Source organism: Pleurodeles waltl, chromosome 5 (genome assembly GCF_031143425.1).
Source record: "Pleurodeles waltl isolate 20211129_DDA chromosome 5, aPleWal1.hap1.20221129, whole genome shotgun sequence".
NCBI classification, from domain to species: domain Eukaryota; kingdom Metazoa; phylum Chordata; class Amphibia; order Caudata; family Salamandridae; genus Pleurodeles; species Pleurodeles waltl.
In genome coordinates, this window is record NC_090444.1 from 1,749,312,053 (window position 1) to 1,749,327,994 (window position 15,942).

General features: G+C 47.2%; 1 protein-coding gene across 1 annotated transcript in view; it reads right to left on the reverse strand.

Moving 5' to 3' along the window:
* Nucleotides 1-15,942, reverse strand: part of PKHD1 (PKHD1 ciliary IPT domain containing fibrocystin/polyductin) — a 1,684,711-nt gene that overhangs the window by 852,983 nt on the left and 815,786 nt on the right. Inside the window, exon 36 of the mRNA XM_069236642.1 lies at nucleotides 9,892-10,048. Within this exon, the coding sequence (XP_069092743.1) occupies nucleotides 9,892-10,048 (157 nt within the window). The remainder of the gene's footprint in view (nucleotides 1-9,891; nucleotides 10,049-15,942) is intronic.

Below are 15,942 nucleotides of genomic sequence, written 5' to 3' on the forward strand. Positions count from 1 at the left end.
AGGTGAGGCAAGGACTTACCTCCACCAAACTTGGGCTGAAGAGTCACTGGACTGTGGGGGTCACTTGGACGGTGTCGCTGGATTCGAGGGACCTCGCTCGTTGTGCTGAGAGGAGACCCAAGGGACCGGAAATGCAGCTTTTTGGTGCCTGCGGTTGCAGGGGGAAGATTCCGTCGACCCACGGGAGATTTCTTCGGAGCTTCTGGTGCAGAGAGGAGGCAGACTACCCCCACAGCATGCACAAGCAGGAAAACAGTCGAGAAGGCGGCAGGATCAGCGTTACAGAGTTGCAGTAGTCGTCTTTGCTACTATGTTGCAGGTTTGCAGGCTTCCAGCGCGGTCAGCGGTCGATTCCTTATCAGAAGGTGAAGAGGGAGATGCAGAGGAACTCGGCTGAGCTCATGCATTCGTTATCTAAAGTTTCCCCAGCGACAGAGACCCTAAATAGCCAGAAAAGAGGGTTTGGCTACCTAGGAGAGAGGAAAGGCTACTAACACCTGAAGGAGCCTATCACAAGGAGTCTCTGACGTCACCTGGTGGCACTGGCCACTCAGAGCAGTCCAGTGTGCCAGCAGCACCTCTGTTTCCAAGATGGCAGAGGTCTGGAGCACACTGGAGGAGCTCTGGACACCTCCCAGGGGAGGTGCAGGTCAGGGGAGTGGTCACTCCCCTTTCCTTTGTCCAGTTTCGCGCCAGAGCAGGGGCTAAGGGGTCCCTGAACCGGTGTAGACTGGCTTATGCAGAATTGGGCACCTCTGTGCCCAACAAAGCATTTCCAGAGGCTGGGGGAGGCTACTCCTCCCCTGCCTTCACACCATTTTCCAAAGGGAGAGGGTGTCACACCCTCTCTCAGAGGAAGTTCTTTGTTCTGCCATCCTGGGCCAGGCCTGGCTGGACCCCAGGAGGGCAGCTGCCTGTCTGAGGGGTTGGCAGCAGCAGCAGCTGCAGTGAAACCCCAGGAAGGGCAGTCTGGCAGTACCAGGGTCTGTGCTACAGACCACTGGGATCATGGAATTGTACCAACAATGCCAGGATGGCATAGAGGGGGCAATTCCATGATCATAGACATGTTACATGGCCATATTCGGAGTTACCATGGTGAAGCTACATATAGGTAGTGACCTATATGTAGTGCACGCGTGTAATGGTGTCCCCGCACTCACAAAGTTCAGTGAATTGGCTCTGAACAATGTGGGGGCACCTTGGCTAGTGCCAGGGTGCCCTCACACTAAGTAACTTTGCACCTAACCTTTACCAGGTAAAGGTTAGACATATAGGTGACTTATAAGTTACTTAAGTGCAGTGTAAAATGGGTGTGAAATAACGTGGACGTTATTTCACTCAGGCTGCAGTGGCAGGCCTGTGTAAGAATTGTCAGAGCTCCCTATGGGTGGCAAAAGAAATGCTGCAGCCCATAGGGATCTCCTGGAACCCCAATACCCTGGGTACCTCAGTACCATATACTAGGGAATTATAAGGGTGTTCCAGTAAGCCAATGTAAATTGGTAAAATTGGTCACTAGCCTGTTAGTGACAATTTGAAAGTAATGAGAGAGCATAACCACTGAGGTTCTGGTTAGCAGAGCCTCAGTGAGACAGTTAGGCACCACACAGGGAACATATACATGCACACCTATGAGCACTGGGGCCCTGTGTGACAGGGTCCCAGTGACACATACATATAGGCCACAAACCTATGAGCACTGGGGTCCTGACCAGCAGGATCCCAGTGACACATAACAACCATACTGAAAACATAGGACCTGATTCTAACTTTGGAGGACGGTGTTAAACCGTCCCAAAAGTGGCGGATATACCACCTACCGTATTACGAGTCCATTATATCCTATGGAACTCGTAATACGGTAGGTGGTATATCCGCCACTTTTGGGACGGTTTAACACCGTCCTCCAAAGTTAGAATCAGGCCCATAGTGTTTTCACTATGAGCACTGAGGCCTGGCTATCAGGATCCCAGTGAGACAGTGAAAACAGTGACAAACACCCTGACATACACTCACAAACAGGCCAAAAGTGGGGGTAACAAGGCTAGAAAGAGGCTACCTTCTCACAATGTTTGATAAAACTCAATGGGATAGCCTTGGATTTGTTCAAGGCCAATATAGTGACACCTATCTCCTCCAAAGATATATCCTCTTCCAGTTCCCGTACATATTCAAGTCCCAGTTGAGGGACCTCCACTCTCTGAATGAAGTCATTTATTGCCCCATCAGGGCCCACCGGGCCAGCCCCATTAACAGTGCGTAAATGCTCCACCAGCACAGCCAGGGCATCCTGCCACCTCGTGATCAGTACTCACGCAGCATTCTTGAGATGCAATATAGGAGGAGACTCCACCTCCCATTGGAGTATCCATGCCAACAGTCGACCTGATTTATCTCCCTTCCTATGTAACCTCTGATGATAGGTCTTGAGGTTCAATTTATCAAGTGCCTCCCAGCCCCTGCCCACCTCTCTATGCAACCAGATATGTTCCAAGCATGCTTCAGCAATGTGTGTTTTTGCACATCTGCCAAGCGCCCTTCAAGGGTCTTAAGGACTGCCTCCAACTGTCTGCAAACCCTACATACGGTTCCGATATACGTCCCTCGGGCAACTACTTTCAGTGCCTCCCACTCGACTGCCCTAGTGTCCATAGTTTCCCAGTTCACCTCCAGGTAGTAAGTCACAGAGGTAGCCGGTACTTCCAGACAGGCCGCAATCGTCAAGAGGTTGGAGGGCATGCACCAGGACTGAGCCCCACCACCCCCCAAACCAATATAAGGCGCCTTGGGGCATTGTCAGAAAGGAATCTCCCCATGTGTGTTACAGCTGCCACACATGAGTGGTCCAGGCCCCCCACCAGAAAGCAATCCAGGTGACTAAACATATTGTGTGGTTTTGAATGACAAATGTACTCTCTGCCTTCTGTGTTCAATTCTCTCCAACCATGCCAGAGTCCCATATTATGCATGACCGTGGTGAGAGACCCCACAATCATTGGCTTAGTCCCCAGTCTTGGGGGTAACGATTCCTTTCCCCATCCATAACACAGTTAAAATCTCCCACCCATATAGTAGGAAACCCCACCCCAGTCTCCAGCAAATCCTGCATAATATTATAAAAAGATTGGTCATTATTGTTAGGCGCGTATGTATTCAGGATTGTGAATGGTTCCCCATTCAGTGTACCTTGGAGAACGCACCTCCACATCTGCTTCACTGTAAGTGTGTGTAAAGGGGGCACCTGGTGCCACCCAAATGGCTACGCCCCTTAAATAGGATGAAAATGATGCAGAGAAAATTTGACCCCGCCAATTCTTACCCAATTTTTGGCCTTCTCGTCCATCAAGTGTGTTTCCTGTAAATGAGATATCTGAGCCTTGTGCCTCCAAAGGAAGGAAGGAATGTACCTCATAGTGTGTATAATCATTTTTAAGTCCCATGTTACCACATTTATATGTTTAGCCATGTCAAATGTCCACCTCCCCCATGCTTGTGAGCATCTCCCTGCATCTGCCCAAGAACAGGCCGAAAATCCCCATGAGTCCCCCCGGATCCCACGCATTCTCTTGCACTGCAATTAGAACGAAACAGTCCCTAACTTAGGAAGTCAATAGCTTTTGAATCCTTCCAGTCCCCTCTTTCCCTTGTGGGTGAGAAAAACAACAAGAACATCCCACGTTTCGTAAGAACACAGAGCAAAGAAATCCCATCAAACCTCACCACACCAGATAAACACCATAACAACCATAACAACAGATACTGCATATCCACTTGTATCGTTGCTGCCAGGATCCGCAGCATAATCCCCAACCCGAAACCAAACCTACCACAAGTGTGGAGGGAGCAGCCTCTGCCCCACAGATAGGAGGTGCCATAGCTGTTAAAAGCAATTTTCATACAACATGTTAAGTTATAGCAGCCCTCACCACAGTAGCGTGAGCAACAACAAAAATCAAACTCACACAGTTAGTAAAATAAAGTGCATATTCAACCTGCACCCCTGATGGAATTGAGCTGAGAGAACAAGAAAGAAGGCACAAAAATATATCAAAAGGCAAACCAAGCAAGGGTAAATTGTCTGCCTGTAGCATTCCCTGTCTCCATCCTTGATTCCGAATCCTTTACCAGTTCTCCAGCAACAGGTCCTGGGTTCAAGGGTACCTCCGTCATGGTTCCATCACCCTGAATCTCGATCTTGCAGGGACCCACACAATTAGGCCACAGGGAGTCATCTGTCTTCAGAGACTCACATGACCTCCAGCTGGGACAGCGAGATCCCCTTGCATTCTCATGTCCAGATCGGTCACATCCCGATCTTTCATTTGGTACTTTTTCCCATATCTCTAGCCAGTGCCATATACCCTCCGGAGTATCAAAGAAGTGGGACTTGTCCCCAGAAATGACCTGCAGACGGGCTGGAAACAAGTGCATGTAAGGATGCCCATAGATCGTAATTTGGCCTTCACCTCCAAGAAGATCTTCTTGGAGCCCTCGACCTTGTTGGTATAGTCTGGATTCATGGATATTCTGTGATTATCGAACACTGCAGTGTCTGTTTCCCGGGGAGCTGAAGGATGCAGTCCTGATCTCTATAGTTCAGGATCCAGACTATAATGGCATATGGCGGCGCCCCAGGTCTCAGGGGAGCCCACAGCACCCGATGCGCTCATTCAATCATGAAAATGGTAGATAGCCCTGCTGGCTTCAGCCAGAGTTCCACAAAAGACTCAGGCCCTCATTCTGACCTTGGCGGGCGGCGGAGGCCGCCCGCCAAAGTCCTGCCGTCAGGTTACCGGTCGAAAGACCGCAGCGGTAATTCTGACTTTCCCGCTGGGCTGGCGGGCGGTCGCCTTCAGACCGCCAGCCAGCCCAGCGGGAAAGAGGCTTCCACGATGAAGCCGGCTCGGAATCGAGCCGGCGGAGTGGAAGCTGTGCGATGGGTGCAGTTGCACCCGTCGCGTATTTCACTGTCTGCGCAGCAGACAGTGAAATACATGTAGGGGCCCTCTTACGGGGGCCCCTGCAATGCCCATGCCAGTGGCATGGGCACTGCAGGGGCCCCCAGGGGCCCCGCGACCCCCCCTACCGCCATCCGGATCTCGGCGGTCCGACCGCCGGGATCTGGATGGCGGTAGGGGGGGTCGGAATCCCCGCGGCGGTGCAGCAAGCTGCGCCGCCGCGGAGGATTCAATGGGGCCGCGGTACACTGGCGGGACCCCGCCAGTGGTGCCGGTCCGACCGCGGCTTTACCGCCGCGGTCGGAATCCCCATTGGAGCTCCGCCGGCCTCTCGGCGGATCTCCCGCGGTCCTCCGCCCTGGCGGTCAAAGACCGCCAGGGTCAGAATGACCACCTCAGTGGCACTGCCTTCAGCCTGCTCCTGGAACCCAGTGAGCCGAATGTGATCACGGCGTGACCTGCCCTCACCATCCTCGATTCTCACCTCAAGGATCCCGGTCTTGGAGTTGACCAGTGCCATCTGTTTCCATAGTGAGGCAACCTCCATTTGAAGGTCAGTGATGGAACCGTCTGCCACTCGGACTGTAGCCGACACGTTTCTGAGGTCCACCAGGAGAAGATTAATCTCAAGCACCATTGACTCTATTTTACCCTCAAGAGGCACCCTGGACCCCTGTGTAGGCTCTTCCACAGGTGTGACCATGCAGTGGTCCTCCCTCTGTCCTAACTGTCATGTTTGGCACTAAAGGAGAGGGGTCACTGTACTGTATTGCTCCATAGTGTTCCTCTAGGAAGGCACAGTCTATTTCTCGGAATTAATGAACTGTCTGGGAGAGCCCCCAAGCTTCTGAAAGTAGGCTAACCACTCCTGGGTACTCTGCACACACCCCGCACTCTCCGGGGCCAACAGGGTCCTCACTTGAGTTGCAGCAGTCCCGATGTTAGACACTGAAGTCCGGACAGCAGTCTGTTCCTCCCACACAACAAAAGGGCACAGGCAGAATCAGACTTCCCCAGGATCACGCTAACCCCTCTTCCCAAAACAACAGAGGCAATATTTTCAGGGGCCTACCATGGAACTGAGCCCTCCAACGGTCAGCTGCCGGCTTCATGCTACCATCCTCCAGTGCAAAGTCAGGGCCTCACCACACAAGCGGCAACACAGTCATGGGGCCACCCTGCATGATCCTGGGGTTCCTCATTCACACATGTCCGTGGAGAATTCATAGTGGCAGTCCAGGGGTGCCCTCCAAGTCCCACTACCAATATTCAGGCCCCTTATACGATCATGGGGCAACTGAGGGCCCAAAATTAAGCCTGCCTCCCAAGCGCCACCTCAGTATTCTGATTTGTAAAGGGGGAGGAGCAGTGTGGGGAAAGAAACAATCCTCACCATGCAGCTGGTCCCAAAGCATTGTCCCTACAGGTGTAGAGGGCGTCCAGAAGCAGGGCCTGCTCATGGGCCACGCTGCAGCATTCGCGGCATCAAGTGCGCGTCTCCCAGGTCTCTAATGGTCCAAACCCCCTCTAAAAAGCAGATCTCTGATGCTGGGCAGGCGGAGGTACGGGGAACTCAGCCACAGGGACCCAAGCAAGCAGCGAGGATCAGGTCTGGCCCAGCAGCACTCATGCTGCCCTCTCCAACCGCCCCAACCATCCCAGCCTCCTATGCCTTGGGAGCCCATCGTCAACATTCTTGAGCCACAGGAATGATAGGCACCTCTAAGTGCACCACTCCGCTCCCGTGAAGCGTGCTGGATGGAGCAGACACAGCAGGATAATGCAGGATTAGGCCCAGGCAGCAAGGGGCTCCCTAGAAGTGCGTCCCTCCTGCCATCTTGCTTGGCCACACCCCCATAGAAACATTATTTTACTTTTGTAAAAATAAAAATGCAAAGTTCACAAGAATTGCACATTTTTGAATTCACTGTTTTCCTGAAAGTTGCTATTTGTGGTGCTTGTTTCCAAATGTATGTTAGCGGTCCTAGGATTGTGATTTTCTAAAAAAAAATTGCAATTTGACTTTTGCAAATTTGTTTTTTTTCTATTTTCACTAGCATATCACACCTCTGAGTCTCCTCTCCTTTACCCCGAGAACTCCCCTGGGGCTGGCACCCTCATTAGCTGTGGGTTTTACCCCCGTGACCTTAAAATTGTAAGTTTGACAAAGATCGCAATTTCCAAGATGGCAAAATAAATATGATCGCTTTAATCTTTTATTCACATTCCTTTAAAAACTGAAATGTGATTGAGAGAAATAATAGTTTTGGAAATCATGAGTTTAAATGGCATGGATGTACAAAGGTGTTGGATTTGCACCAAACCACAAAAACTAAAGTGACATCACAGAAGGTCTGGACGTGCATTCTGCAGACACATTGCAGCAGGCTCCAGTTCCTACCAGGGGCAGTATTATGAATGGGTGCAGAGCTGTGCGCATCTTCCGTTGCATTGTCTAAAGCGCCTACACCTAACTGAGATTTTTGTCTAGCGAACGTAATTAACGAGCTGCAGGAAACACAGCTCCCTGCTAAATGCACGGCCTCTGGAATTATGCTGCAGGGTTGACTAAATTATGCAGCACGAAAAAGCAAATTATGCGGCGTAAGGAGGCACATTTTATGATATTATTACTCTAGTATTTTGTAATTTCTACACATGTTAATACTGTCTGGCAAATATTTAACCTAATTACTACCAGTTTAACAACCAAACACTAGAAAAAAACAATGGAAACATGACCAGTTAGTCTTTGAAAGGGCCTTCCTCTGTGTGCCAAACCCACTTGCTGTGTTTTTAGTAACTTTTGATCCGTTTGAGCTAGAATCATTTTTGTCACAATCAGCAGATTGTGCTGCAGGTGATGAATTATGCAGCAAATGAGCCAAGTCATAATTATGCTAGAAAGGCATGGCTGCAGAACCACATAATTCCAGTGGCCCTGGCTATATGCATCCCACTCACTCAGGGCTGGGTGTAGGGTGGTGCGACCAGTGCCAACGCACAGGGTGTTGACTTTGGGAGGGGGCGCCATGTTTGCAAGTATATTATAGTTTTAAAAGCCCCTGCTGCAGCATTCCTTGCATCCAGCTATTTTTTAGGCAACAACAAAAATGTCAAGATAACTCTGGTAATTAATGCTCTGTCTGGAAGGAGTTCTGAGTTTTCTCCAGTGGAATTTTTAAGGTAGAGCGGGTTGTTAATATGACTCCTGCAAAAAACACGTACCATGCAGATCACAAAGTGCATATAAGGCAAATAGGTCAGGGGGTTACTGCTTTTGTCAGAGAGGTCCTTTTGTTACTTACAGTTTAATCGCTAAACTCCTACTACAGCACAGTAAGCCATTAACTGTCATCAAAGAGCTGCATGCATCCCATAAGGTAAAGACTAGAGCGTTATTATTTTTCCCCAGTCTTTCATTATTCTAATGCTGCAAAAGGGGTTCATTTGGGTATAAATCAATTCATATTATCAAACAGAACCCCCAACCATGGCGTTACATTTTAAATTCTGAGTTTGTACTCCGTCAGACAAGGCACTCCGAAACTGTAGAGTATGGATGACATGTGACTCCTACATCGTGTGGTGCTGTGTCTTATGTAACATTTCTTCTACACTGATTTACAAATTTATGATTGATTGTCTCTGTGTAATGTGTGTGTGATGTAAAGTGCTCCGACACCCAGGAGCGGCGCGCTGTGCTTTATAGGGGTGGGGCGCCGACACCCGGGTGGGGATGGATGGTGGGAATAATTAAAACGAGCATTTGTAATGCAACTGGTCTCGCATTTCTCAGAGTTAGAGCTATTAGCGACTGTAAACACCCAACCGGACTTTTCTTGCCTCATTAAATGGAAAGAAAAACACTGCTAAACAAGCGAGATAGCACTGCGAAAAAAGAGAAAAAGTAGTTCACAAACAGCGAGCCTCGTATGTTTTGAGTACTTGGTCGCTGGGCTCGAGGAGGACTAACCACTGGTATGCGTGCCTTCCACTAATGAAAGCAAGCAGATTTTAAAAGGCAAGCCCACAAACCAATGAAAGACACTGACGTGACATGGGTGGGTCTCCGAGCCCTTTTCTAACTACTACAGCATCTCGCAAGCGATACGCATGCGCAAGCGCATGCTATGCAGGCTCGACCCTAAAAATAAAAAACACTTACATGCATCGTTGGCGCCGCCACCACCACACCGCTCCTCTGCTGCAAGCACAGGCTCCCAGCCTGCCCTGCGGCCAATCCTGACTCTGCTCAGAGTAGAATTGGCTGGAGCGCCCAGCTAGGGCGCTCCAAGGCAGACTGGGAGCCTGTGCCTGATCTCTCCAGCCCGGCAACACAGTGCAGGGCTGGAGAGAGCACAGTTCACATGTGTGTCTGGCCGGCCCGAGACTGCTGGCCAAACATACATGCGCACTCAGTGCTCGTCACAGCCCGTGACCCCACCTCTTTTACTACAAAACAATAATAAAAATAGTTTATTATTGTTTTGTAGTTAAAGGTTTGGAGTTGCTGCTGCGGCAGGTGGTGACACTCCTCCGCCTTAGCGGAGGAGCCGCGTCTGCTGACACCCTACACTGGTATGAGTGGGGCTACAAAACTAAATAAATGCATCTGGGAGAGAGTGGTTATAAAGACTTGAGGAGCACTGTTAATGGATGGTAGAGAGGTAATCCGTGGCACAGGTGATCATTCGGGGACGCCAAAAAAATGCCGCTAAAACCAGCGCTACACGCACTATCAGGGGGAATCTCCGAGTTGTGTGCGCTTAAAACAATGAAATGTGTGAAAGACAGGCGCGCTAGCAATATTCCCAACCGAACCGAAGTTGTAAATATAGCGTAGACTTCGACTGAAAGCAGAGAGCAGCTGATTAGCCACATAGGTCGTTTGCTAATTTGGATTTAAAATGAACGGTAAAAAACAAACCTTTCACGTGCAGCAGATTTAGAACTTTAGTGGTGGTATCAAGCAGCAGGGTCTGGCCTCTCTCGACTGTGACGTTGTCGCCATCTTGTGGCAGATGTTCGCATGACCAACTGGAATTCTCAGACCATCTGCCGCAGAAGTTCAGGGAAATGTTGACCTGAAATAAAACGGGTTGCCTGTGAGATTTTAAGGTGCAGTTTGTGATTTATGAACTGCTACAGAGAAGACACAAAAGAGAAAAAACTCAATTCACTACTTTCTGGGTTTTCATTTTGCAGGTGTAATATGAATTTTCATAATACTGCAATTCATTGCATTGAATAGATAGCACCCTATTCGCAGAAGTGCAGCTGCAGTCTGGGCTTCAATACATCCAGCACACATAAGCACAGGTGACAGAAAAGTGCTTCATAAATAAATAAACCACAAAAGTCATAAAGTGGTTCACTCAGCTTTTACTTCCATAAAGTTGCTGCCTCTTGCAACAGCGACACTATTCACAGTTTCAGCGGTTCTCATGGGGGCTGCCCTACTTTTACTGGGCCTGTGTAAGCACTTCTGAGCAGAGCTGCTAACATTCCTGTGGTGTGATACTAACACTTCTCAGCATGGACAGTAGACTTTTAGGGGCATATTTATACTCTCTTTGCGATTAATTAACGACATTTATTTGGACGCTAATTCAGCGCAAACTTAACTCCATATTTATATTTAGGAGCTTGACCCGTCTAGCGCCAAAGTCATGGAGTTTACATCATTTTTTAAAGTGGAAACCTACCTTGCGTCAATGAGATGCAAGGTAGGCGTTCCCGGGCATAAAATGACTCAAAGGCCCTAACGGCTTTTTTATCCACCCGTGCAAAAATGGGGCATGGGAGGTAGGCGGGCCTAAATAATGGTGCAAAACCTGTTTAGTGCCATTATTTAACGCCTGGTCAGGGCAGGTGTTAGAGGACCTGTTGGCTCATTTCCATTGTGGAACTCCATGGGAAGAGTCCACAGGTGCCCTCCCCATGCTCCAGGGATACCCCCACCCACACAAGAGGGACAGTGGAGGATAGGGGGACCCCATCCCAGGTAAGTGGAGGTAAGTAGAGGTAAGTATATGGGTTTGTTTTAAAAAGTGCCATTGGAAGCCCTGAAATGGGCCCTAATACATGGCATTAAGTGCAATGACCATGCCCAGGGGACATGGGCATGACTCCTGTCTTTTCTAAGACAGGAGTCATGTGGTATGGTAGGTTTAGCATCAATAAATGAGGCTGGACTGGTTAGAGTCATCAGTTTTTTACTCTAACCAGCCTAACGTAATTTTTGAACTCTAAACACCCTTCTCCCATACCGCCAACCCCACCCGGCTAACGTTAATTAATTTGACGCTAGCCCATCCTTTGCGTTGGCTAGCGCCATTCCATAAATAAGACGGCCAGCAGGCATCTTGGAATGGTGCTTGCCAGTGCAATACTTTTTGACGCTAAACTGCATTAGCGCAGTTTAGCCTAAAAAAGTATAAATATGGGCCTTAGTGTGGTTGCACCAGCAATAATTAACAAGCTGCTTGCTATCTGTGGAATGCCCGTAATAGTGGAAACGCTTCTGTGTTTGGCGGATATTCTTGTGAAGGGCATTCTCTGAACTTCTCCATACAGTTACCTTCCTCCATTACAGAACCTCCCAACAGGGCTGTTACACCTTTAGTATGCAGGAACACTTCCCCTCTTCAATAAAAAGATATTTAAAACATAATTTAATGCATCCACCCCTTTAGCATATGCAATGATCATATATGTTACAAATATTTAAATATTAAAGCTCAGATTTAAGAAGCTCTAGCGCAAATGTGGCCTTAGGCTTCAAAAATCGCTGTGCCATACTTACAATGCATGCAATGCACCACTTTGTAAACCCTTGCGCCACATTATGCTTGCATCAGGCATAATGTATGCAATGGGGGCGTTCCCATGTTAGGGGGGCCAGAAAAATGGCACAAAGAAATCTAAAAGATTTCGTTGAGCCGTTTTTTGGGGAATTTTTAATGCCTGCACAGAGCAGGCATTAAAAAGAGGCACATCATTATTTATAAAGGGCCTCAAGGCGCTTTGCAGGATGAGCTTCAAAATATCTTACGCTAATCCTGCAAAGCGCCAAACTAGTGTCAACATTTTTTACGCTAGTTCCCTAACTGCCGCCATGGTGCACTGTATGTTAAATACGGCGCACACATGGTGGAGTTAGGGCAGCGCTTAGGGGTTCAAGAAAAGTGGCGCTGCAGTGGATGCAGCACCACTTGTCTTAATTCTGCCCCTTAAAATCAAAGAGTGGTGTGATGGGTGAAAAACAATGGACTGGAATGCGGCCTTAAGCGATTGCCAGTGGCTAAGATTAATTCAAGAATTCCATCCATAATTTTTTTGGGATCCTTTAGTGTGATACCCTCAGTGGTACGAGTATGCCCAAACATGGCTCCCAAACTCACTGTGCCCCTAAAACCAAGCTGCACCCAATTGATGAGCCCTAATAGAGGCAAAACCGGTCTTAAGTTGCTTGTGTTCTGGTTCAGGGAAGACCTGTCCTGGCAGTTCTGGCTGGACTGTTCTGATTAGAGCAGGGTCTAGACTGATTTGCATATGGTTCGGTCTAATCTTAGGTGGCACGGTGAACACACTAATTGGGCTTGGATGAAGCCCTGAGCAATTACCAGTGGCTGAGATTCATTTAAGCATTCCGCCCATCGCTGTTTTGTTTACTTCTGTTGTAGGACAGTGGTACAGCTGGCATTTATTTACTGCTCCACCTACTGCCCGCTAGCAAAGGCAATCTTGTGATGCCTGAAAATCCACACAGGAGTCTGGACAGCAGGTCTGATGCAATTAAAGAGCAGACATGCTTTTACTTTATTTATAGAGAAATTTCAGCAAAGGAGGTTTCGTTTATCAGGAGACAATGCCCTCTGGCCTTGAATTTGGCAGGGCTGACATCTCTCAGGGTTTCATCATACAATATATTTAGCTGCAGTTACACATTAGCTGAAGTTACTCATTTAAAAGGCTAGTGAACTCGCCATCTTGAAGCCAATCCACACTATCAGCAAACGAAAAAGATATTGGATACATCATTGTCCTGGTGTACAGAGGGCCCCTATTGTGGGCACCGTTTTGCTCCATGCAAATGCTGTTATTTATTATGAGCCCATAAAACAGAGGGACACTATTGATTTACTTGTAGGTTTGTACATTAGCTCTGTAAATAAAGCAAGTAGGAAAGCATAACATTGATGGGATAAGTGGCATGGGTGTTTTGCAGTGTCTGGCTAACTGCATGCATGTGTGCTTGCTGCAGGCATGTTTGTGAAATCAAAAACTGGTCCACACACTGACCTGTCAGACCAGTTCTTCTGGCACTGTCCAGTTGACCTATAGACAGGGCCACTGAAATTATGCTATTGTGTGTCTATATTCGCATAATTATAGATTTGCCCCATTTGCCACATAATCCATCATCTGCCGCATAATCTTCTGATTTTACTAAAAAAAAAGAAATGTTCTAGCTCGAATGGCTCAAAAGTGACTAAAGAGGCAGGGACACATGTTGCAGTGCACTGGAAGGCCCTTTGCAAAACTTGACTGGTCACCTTTCAGTTGCTTATTGCTATATTCGGGTGTTAATCTTGTGCTAATTATGTGCAACAATGCCCAGACAGTGTTACCAAGTTTAAAATAACAAAATATCAGCAATATTATGACAAAATGTGCCACATTATGCTGCATAATTTATGTTTTCCTGCTGCATAATTTATTCAACCGTGCCACTTAATTTGGCCTTCTCCTACTGAATAATTCCAGTGGCCCTGCCTTTAGGCCAGCCTCACCCTGCTTGCATTTTAATTGTCAACATCTTGCATTCTGGTTCATGTAGTTTTAGCCTTCTAAGCAAAGTGCTACAAGTTGTGGAATGCTAAATGGTGAATTGAGACTACCAGCAGCATCGAACCCCAGAGTGTAAACGCCCGATTGTCCTAAAGTCTTCCAGGGCATTTTTGAGAGCAGTCTCATTGCAGTTTATGTGCAAATGTTCATGGGCGGCAAGATATGGCTCCTCTGACTTCTTTTTGCACCAGATTTCAATGATGCAGACAATCTGTCTGTGTGAAGATGCGCTGGCTTATTCTGTACACCTAAACGTCTCGGAAGTGTCTATTTTAGCTCCAGTCTCTCAGTTTTAGATTACAATTGAAATTGCCACACTTTGTCATGTACATTTTAGTTCTGGCTTGACAGCACAGCTGTCTGCTGACCTGTTGTTACCAATTCTTAAAATATATACAGCTTTAATCCTAAAACTTTGCAGTGTGAAATTATAATTTGTGGAAGTAAATCTGTAAAAAAGTGTTGCACTTCGGCATGAAAATTAAAAACGTCAGAGGATTTTGGCCATAAATTATGTCAGCATAGGCACATATTTGCAGCAACCATTTTTATCTGGTGCTAAAATGGGCCAGAGCTGCAAGGGTGGCATGAACCCCAGGGCAAGCAATGCAAATTCTCCCTGAACTGTTGGTTAAGTAACAAAATAAAGCATTTATCAGTTGGCAATTGCTCCTCAGGACTCTGATCCCCAGTGTCACTGCACCTGCTGTACCAATGATAATTGGGCCCATGGGCTAGAGATACAATTACAAGCTGCAAGCAGACATTTGCAGGTAGCATACATCCTGTCTCCAGACAAGCCACATGTAATTGCACAAACTGTTCCAGATGGCAAGAGTGCAATTTCCAGGGCCTGACAGATAAGCCACAGTGGAACAGCTCTCAGTGTCTCGAGTCCTCATAGCTTGTTCCAGGTTGGCCACATATGAATCCACCAGACATGTATGAACATGTGTTAGAGCGGCAAGAGTGTAACGCAAAATTACTTTTGGAAGCGAATGACCCCGTTTTCACTCACACAAGACTTCTGACCTACCTCAACCCAATAATCGATCGAAGGGCCAGAGGTACAAAAAACGGGTTGCAAAATGTTAGTTGCAGTTTGTTACCTATAAAGATTTTTAGGAACCAAAGTATTTACTAATAAGTCAGTTCATGAAATTCTGAAATGTAATGGGTCGTATTCCATCCTACCTTCTGATTATTAATGAGGTAGGTCACGAATTGCTACTCACTACGATTCAAGGCCGTCACAGGCATGGTGGCCTGCTAGGGTCAGTAGACCATCCTGTCAGTGAACACTTTTAAATAAGGTATTTTTTTAATGCAGTAAGCTTTCCTTAAAAGAAGTGGGGCTGCATTAAAAAAAGTTTACCTTTATTCTAAAGTGTTTGAGAGTTGGTAGTGGTCCTGTGGACCACTGCCTACTTCTCAAAAACTCTTTTTTTTTTGGTACTCAAAAGGGAAGGGACTCCAAGAGGAACCCTTCCCTTCTACGAATGGAATACCAACATAACCTAGATTCCAGTCATATTTCGATGTTTTACAACCAGATTTTGATCACAAAACTTTGGTACATGTGAGGATTTGGGTGTACTATATAGTAATACTGGGAAGTATTACCTTTCATTACACTACCAAATACTGGCTTTGTTCCAGTCAGGTATGTGTACTTTACCTTAGCTCAACTCTGGGTAGCTGTGGCAGTGAGCAGAACGGCGTACCAAAGGGCCAATGTGTAAAGCATTTAATAGCACCAAACAACAGAATAAGAAAGTTACACAATATTAAAGAAACAAAGCACTAAAATGATAAATATAAAGCAGATTTTTATAAATGTTTGGAGATCTTAAAAATTAAAATCCACCAGAGGGTTCCAGAGATACAGATGTCAGAAATAATAATTTACATTTATATCAATCGCAAACAAGCACTGGCCAACAAAAAGTTTGGAACCTTTTGAAAACTTTGTAAAAGTTGGGCCCGAGTTGGGTGACCAAGTGCAACAGGAAAGTGGTCTAGGGGGGCAGAAATGGTACTTTGGACAGTTACCTAGCCACCAGAGCATTTTTGGTGCAAGATCCAAACTTTACAGGATGTTCACCATAGATGACAAAGAAGTGGT